General features: G+C 35.6%; 1 protein-coding gene across 1 annotated transcript; it reads right to left on the bottom strand.

The window, feature by feature from the left end:
* Window positions 1–314: 314 nt before the first annotated feature.
* On the bottom strand, window positions 315–1,124 carry LOC127080608 (uncharacterized). The gene has a single exon (XM_051020924.1). The coding sequence runs from the start codon at window positions 1,122–1,124 to the stop codon at window positions 315–317; it is 810 nt and encodes a 269-aa protein (XP_050876881.1).
* Window positions 1,125–8,217: the final 7,093 nt, after the last annotated feature.

The following is an 8,217-nucleotide window of genomic DNA, read 5'->3' on the forward strand; positions in this document are numbered from 1 at the left end:
TCCTCTTCTCTTAACTTCATGACTAAAATTCACTTGCAAGTAGCCTTGATTTCCCTAAACTGTGCTTTGTTTCATTCCAAATGTACGATCCATTATTCCAAGCTTAACAAGCCTTGCACTCATCTAAATCAGCTATGCATCACTTAACATACACCAAACACACAAGACAACTTGGCATTTAAATTTCATTCATTACATACCAAACATTTCAAATCCATACCAAACAAACCCCGAGCAACTAGCAACCCATGACCTAACAACCATTAACCATTCACCCAACAAAATCAATATGTTACCATTCATTCAATCAAGCATCATAAAAAGCATTGAACCAAAACTTCAAACAGTCCATAAGCATGCATGTTGATCATCTTAGCAAACCAATTCTTTACAATTTGAGCTTGTTCTCTTACCCACTGGATGTATGGTTCTTTGGATATGACATTCTTCTTTCCCCATTCTTGACCAATTCTGATTATCTTCGTCCAAGCTCTTCTCACTCTCCTTACAGCTGGATTAAATGGATCAACATCATTAATGATGCATGGCACAAGGTCTTTATCTCCGGGAGGACTAACCATTGCATCCCCAAGTTTTCTTTTGAGTAACACGGGGTTATAATTGATGCAACCATGTGTCCCTATCAAAGGTACACTAGGGAACCCTCTATATTTGAGTATGACATTTTTCAGTTTCCCACTCTCTTTTGTGAGACCTTTAGAGACAAATGGATCTTTTTGTGGCATGCGGGTTTTCATCCATAGGTGAAGGAGCAAAGCGTAACAAAGGAAATTCTCACTTTTCTTTTCATTCCTAGTTTGGAAAGTATGGTAGAAATCTTCTAACAGGAAAGGCACTGGGTTGCCAGCCAAGAAAATCTCTACTTCCAAATGATCTACGAAATTGTCAATGTTTGGGAATAAGACAATTCCATGAACTAAAAGTGTCAAGACTGCACCACATAATTTCCACTTTTCTTCTTTAACCAACTTATAGGCATGGTCTTCAAAGCATTTCCTTGTGAATCCTTTGACAACACCCTTAGGTGCCCAATTGGCCACCAACTCATTGGTATTAAGTCCCAACACTAAGGTTAGCTTGGACATATTAAAGTCTTCTTCCATCTTGAGGAAAGGATTATGGTTTTTAATGGGTCAACCCAAAATCCTCTCATTGTTTCCTCTAGCATGCTCTTCTATAACGATCTCATATGTATATATCTTTTTCATAAATTAAAACCTAGCATGAGCCCCTCTGTTTTTTTCAAACTCCCTCATGGCAGCCTCTAGGTTAACTCCCAGATAGTCTATCATCATCTCGAGTGCCTCATATTTGGTAATCCTCCCATGATCTAGAATTTTCCCTCTGATCGGAAGATGCGGAAAACACGAGGTAGTAGTGACAACTTTATAAGGCCTCCTCCAAATACCTGATGTGGCTCTAGCTCATCATCCACAATAGTCTCACCATCCAGAGGTGGCACTGGCTCAACAACCTTAGCAACCGAAGGTATCACTAGCTCAGAAATATCATAAGTCAGAGGTGGCACTTGTGTCTCAGGTACCACAAGTGACTCGGATACCTCGGGCACCTGAATATGTGAAACCTATTTCCCTCGGGAGGATGGAGAGAGTGATGCATCGGTAGGTGAAACTCGTATCCTACGGAAAAAAGAAAATGGAGAAGTATGAGCCCTAAATGTATATGCCTTTGCATGGCTATAGTTAACGGATGCCTCTGAAACTTAACTTTTCTCCCTACACACTAATGCATGTTTTGCAATCCTTCAGTGCCCTAGTCTATCGTGTCTATCAGTCATAAAGCATGTAAGTAAATTAGACAATTAGTACAAGCAACACTACAAGTAAGAAAATTAAAAAAAAGACTGATAATTTCCAAAGATGCATCTCCGGTTACTAGGAAACTAAACATTGAAAAATTTCGGAGATGCATCTCTAGAATTGTCTGCAGCTTTTTAGGTCCGTCAGTGGCGGCAATGCAGACATACAAACCTCAAAAATAATGGTTTGATCATTATTTTCAACCAACAAACATGTTTTCCAGTATGTATAAGCTACCATTCATTTGATTCCTACTCATTTCTTACCTAAATCATTATTTTCTACTCTTTTACACAAAAACTCAAAAAACTTATCAAAACATCAAAAACTTACAAATTTAAACTTTACTCTAGTGTTGGATGATGTCTCTGATATACTTGATGTTGATTGAAGATCCTTTGAGCTTGGTTGTTTGGTTTTGGACTTGGTTGATGGAAAAAAAATTAGACAGGTTGAGAAACTTTTGAGTGTTTTTAGAAATGAGGAAGGAGAAGGGTTCTGGCGCGATTTAAGCTCCAATACCGTCCGGAGATGCATCTCCCAAATAAGTTAAAGATGCATCTCCGAAATATTTTAACGTTAAGTCATAATTCTATGTACTCAGAGTGCGTCCGAAAATGTATCTCTGAAAACTAGAGACATTTTAGTATTTTCATGTGGCGCCTAAGTAATATATATGATGCATTAAGAAATTCCCTATATTAATATGGTCCACAATTTAAAATCGTATAAGCCCGCACAAATTGAGTTTTTGTTCACGAAAATTTTATCTCATACCCCTATATTTTATAAAGAATACTAACTTTGTCATTGTATATTTTAAACTAGTTTACCATTTTACTTTTTAAATATTTTTTAACTTTTATTTTGTATTCCGTAAGACTTTGCAAAAGAGTTATGATATCAAATTTTTAAATATTTTTTAACTTTTGTATTATATATCGGAAAACTTTGCAAAAGAGTTTCGGTAGTCAGTTTTTAACATTAACTTTTATTTTGTGTACCAGAAAATTTTTTAAAAGAGTTACAATAGACAGTTTTTAAATATTTTTTAACTTTTATTTTATATATCAGAAGACTTTGCAAAAGAGTTATGGTAGTCAATTTTTAAATATTTTTTAACTTTCCCTTTGCATACCGAAAGACTTTGCAAAAGAGTTTCGATATTCAATTTTTAACATTAACTTTTATTGAGTATCAGAAGACTTTGCAAAAGAGATTGGGTAGTCAGTTTTTTAACATTTTTTAACTTTTATTTTGTGCACCAAAACACTTTGCAAAATAGTTTTGGTAATTAATTTTTAAGCATTTTTTAATTTTTAGTTTGCATACCGAAATACTTTACAAAAGAGTTCCAATAGTCATTTTTTTAAATATTTTTAACTTTTATTTTGTGTAACGGAAGACTTTGCAAAAGAGTTTTGGTAGTCAGTTTTTAACATTAACTTTTATTTTGTGTATCGGAAGACTTTGCAAAAGAAATTTCGATAATCCATTTTTTGACTTTTATTTTGTGTATCTAAAGACTCTGCAGAAGAATTTTAGTAGTCAATTTTTAAATATTTTTTAACTTCTAATGAATTAATTATATGAGGGTATTTTGGTAAAAAGATTATATTATAAGGGTAGAGAAATAAATGATAGGGTATGGGATAAAATTTTCTCTGATCACTTTAGTCTATGATGTTTTTTACCCAAAAAAAAGCATATGATGTCAAAAATGGAGTAGGTTGCAATTTTTCATTTAACTTCAATTTACCATGGATCAATATGGTAACAATAGCTGAGAAAAAGAGTTTGATGGTAGAAAACACATGAAGAGTAACATTGAAGAAATTAGAAGGTAAGAATAGAATTTTTTAAAGCACCCTATATCTTTCTACTGCACCACATAAATTTCCATAAATGTCCTCCGTTTCTGGAGATGCATCTCTGGATGCACCTCTTGCACACTCAAGTAGGGTCATTCTGAGAGGCGTCCTATATGTTGGATAATTTTTATTCCGGAGATATTTCTCCGAAATATTTTAAGAAAGACCTTAATCATTTAACAGTTCAGTAGATATTTCGAAGATGCATCTCCGGAATTATAGGATTTACGTCATGTTTGCATATCAAATATTTCTGGAGATGCATCTCCAAAAATATTTGATAAAAGGACCACCTACATGATCACACAACCATTGTTGACATAGTTGGTTTTCAACCAAACCCTTCACCCTAAAAACGCTTCATTCTCAATCCATTTTTTCACTTCAAATATCCATCCTTTTGGTTCATCACATCATAGGGAGCAAGAGAAGATAAAATTTTAGGTAAAGATTCTTCTTTTTCCTCTATATTGCTCACAATAATCTTCTACTTTTACTGAAAAAAGTTACGTTATGTCCGAAAATGTATCTCTAGAATGTATATGAACTTGTCTAGAGATGTATTTCCGGAATTCGTATGTGTTTATTTTTGAAGTCATTTTGCAGCAGTATTAGCGCTTATATTATGTTATGGTTTTAATTGTTTTCATTAGATATGATGCACCCCGATGTTTTCTCAAAATAAGTTGTTTCTCTGAATGTTCAAGGTGTTGTTGTGAAGGCGGTAGATGTTGGAAATGACACTAAAAACAAGCAAGAGTTTGAATCTCATGGTCAAATGCTTCAATGGATTCGTATGGAGGCCTCTAAACTTGGATTTGGTGTGGTTATCGAAAGGTTCGATAATGGTTTGGATAGAAGATGCGACTTCGTGACAATAATTTACGAAAGAAGCGGAAAATATAGAACTCCTCTCTAGAATTTTAAAAGAGACGACACTGGTACAAGAAAATGTGATTGTACGTTTAAGGTTCGTGGTTACATGTTGGCAAACAAAAATTGAAGATCTAATATGATATGTCGTTTGCATAACCATGATTTATGTTTAAAATTAGCCGGTCATCCTAGTGTTTTTCGGCTCATACCGGAAGAGAAGGAATGTATTGCTGACATGACCTTGAATCTTGTTCAACCGAAAAATATACTTGCGACATTGAAACGAAAACGACCCAAAAATATATAAAATATTAAGCAATTGTATAATATTCAGTACCTCACTAACAAGGCGCTTATGGGGGATAAAACTGAGATGCAACAACTCTTAAAATTGTTGGATGATAACAGTTACGTGTCTAGGTACCGAACATGTGATGATGAGTTATTGTTAGAGATATTTTTTTCTACTCATCCTAATTCCATAAAGTTGTTCAACATGTTTCCTACATTGCTCATACTTGATTCAACCTACAAGACTAACAAGTATAGACTTCCATTATCAAAGGTGGTTGGTGTGACCTCAACTGAGAAGATATATTCTGTTGGTTTTTCATTTCTTGAGTGGGAAAAAGAGGACAATTTTACTTAGACATTAGAGGTGTGTCGGGCACTATTGAAAGCACAAGGTGAAATGCATAAAACGTTTGTTACCGACCGCGATACTGCATTGATGAATTCGATAAATAAGAGTGACAATTTGACTACACGGTCTCCTCCATATTTTGAACATGTTGACAAAGTTCTTTTTGACTCACCGACTCCAAAATCTTAAAAAATAATTGTCAAAGGAGCTCTCATTAGCAAACCACCTTTGACGCCGCTTCCACCGAAGATTCCATTCATCGACGAGATGCCGGTTTTTATGCATAAATATATCGAGTGGATTGTCAATATTATGGGGGGGGAGGTAATTGCGGTTACCGGGTCGTTTCAGATTTACTCGGTAATTGAAGACGCATGAAGAATCATACATACGGTTGTATGGAAAGAAAGAAAAATTCGATGCGTTTTATGAATCTCATGTTCTTTGCTTGAGCAGTCTGACACCGGAGGAAAAATGGATGTGCTTCTCTGAAATGGGTCACCTAATAGCATGTGCGTATGATAGAGTGTGTGTTGACTTGACACACTATGATTTCTCGAAAACCTTTTTCCCACTGTGCACCTCCACGTCCCAAAATCCAAATGATCATATCATGTGTATGGGACGGCTTTCAAAATAAAGTCATTTTGTTCAAGTTTACAACAAATCGGGGTGCCTTATACAAGTTACGTCACATGAGTGGATGACTCATTCAACCATAAAAGTCGAGACTTGGTCGGATCATTTTATGAAAAGGATGCATGAATTTGAGAGATTGAACAACATTGAAAAAGAATCAAATGCACAAAATTCCAAGGGGATACCACTTATAGATTTAGTCGGTGACATATGTTTCGGTTCGTTTTAATTTCTTGTATAACTGGAAAAATAATTGTATGTAATTGTGTCTCAATATAAATGAAGTGTTATATATTCACCTTTGGTTCATATTTTATCTTTATGCATTTTTTATCTTCCCCATGACAACATTTGTGTTTTTGTCAATGAAAAATAGGTTTTGTTTTAGTGTTTTGTTTTGAAACTGATTCAGGACAAGTTCCGGAAATGCATCTCCGAAACAAGATAATAGGGTGTGATTTTGGAGATATATCTATAGAATCAATATGCCAGTTAATGGATGGTCCATATTGATCTTTTCCTTCTATAAGTTTAGGTGCTCTTATGTTATATTTCACACAAACTGAAAATGTCTCAAATGTCACAAATAAACATCCATTGATATGTCGCAAATGTCTCCTTCTCCGACTCTACACTTGGGTGAACGTTTAAGCTCACCGATTTCACCTCCCTCAAAGATATCAAATATGAAATCCACTATCTCCTACCTTACGGAGACAAATGAAGGATTGTGAAGCTCTAGTACCATTCACCATTAATGGTAAACGAAGGGAAGATTGAGTTCAACAAATTTGAGCTCAAGACACAAGCGGGTGCTAGGGCTGTGTGGAATACGTATTTCCGTTATGAAACAAAAGTTTCACTTGAGTTGGAAGCGACGCTACAAAGATCGGTCGAAGATATTTTGAAGATGTGCAAACATCCACCAAGATATTGAAATGTAATATTGTAGTTTATGTTGAAATCATTATTGTAGTGCTTATTTTATGTTATGAATGTCAATTTTATTTTGGAAAATTACTTTTATGTTGATTCTGATACTGGTGTGTCTCTCCGGAGATGTAACTACGGAATCATTCCGGAGATGCATCTCCGGAATAAAGTAAACAAAAAGAGGCGTAACTCATAATGGTATTTGTTGAATGTGTGTTGGGGTGCGTTCGAAGATGCATCGCCTTAATCAGGAGGCATTTGTGGAAATTCACATGATGCATTAGAAACATCTATGGTGTCATAAGAAATTCTCAAGTAAGAATTAGACCTTGTAACTAACTAATTTTAGGGCATAGTAAACCAACAACAAGTCAATAAACTTTCATTTCATAAAATCAATAAATGCAATTGTTTATCTACTATTATTAATAACGAAACTGGTGATTATTATTTTAATGTCGTCACTCCTCAATTCTCATAGTGGCGGAGGCTTTGTGAAGAACATCTTCAGCGTCTTTTATAGTGAGGCAGTTGGATACGGAGATGATGTCACGGGGGAAGGAGAAGGGTGTGGCGGCGGAGGATTGATCCTTGAACTAGAAGAGTTTTCTTTGTTTGAAATGAACCACATAAGACCGCTGACTTATGCCTGACATCCTCTGATATTTTTATGATATCATATGACTCTCGTAATCCGCTGGTATGTCATCAAGATGTTTGCGGACGATGCTGTCAGGAGCAGACTCAAAGGGGGTTCTCAGAATGATCTATAAATATCCAAACTAACACATGCATCACTCTGAAAGATACATGCACATCATATTCCTCCAACATGTCATCCATCCGGAGTTTAATGAAATTGGGTCGAAGGCAACAGTGTTCAGGTAGCGGTGTATGGTGTTCAAGCGATGTCATCATGTGCAATTTGGTCAATATACATCATGTGTATACGGTGAAAGTGGGACATGATTCATCCCTGAAAATGAATAAGAAAAAAATAATAGTAACAAGTGTAAAAAGAAGTGCCTTTAAAAAAATCAGTAATGATAGCTACGAAAATTATCGTCAACAAAGTGCAGGAGCCTGTCATTTGCCTTGTCGTCCAAAGACAACCTTCGCTCATCTTGGAGTACAGGTATACCAAACATGCAGCCCCCCGGTTCCTCTCGTGAATGATCGACAAGTCAATACTTAAGATATAACACAACTGCGTACGTTTCACTTTTGTCCACAAACATGAACGTGTCAACCAAGAATAGAAGGAAACACCTCAAAGCACACTCCTGATGGTAGGTAACCTATAGACCATCGTCGTCATCATCGTCAACCAACTCTAAGTTTTCTTCATATAGCTTCTTCAAGTATGAAAATTTGGCATGAGCACCTCTAGTGCTCTCACACTACATCAACTAGG

The sequence above is a fragment of the Lathyrus oleraceus genome, chromosome 5, assembly GCF_024323335.1.
Source record: "Lathyrus oleraceus cultivar Zhongwan6 chromosome 5, CAAS_Psat_ZW6_1.0, whole genome shotgun sequence".
Lineage (NCBI taxonomy): Eukaryota > Viridiplantae > Streptophyta > Magnoliopsida > Fabales > Fabaceae > Lathyrus > Lathyrus oleraceus.

What these genes read in the sequence shown, in the direction of transcription:
- LOC127080608 (XM_051020924.1), bottom strand. Translation starts at nt 1,124, where the DNA reads ATGGAAGAAGACTTTAATATGTCCAAGCTAACCTTAGTGTTGGGACTT.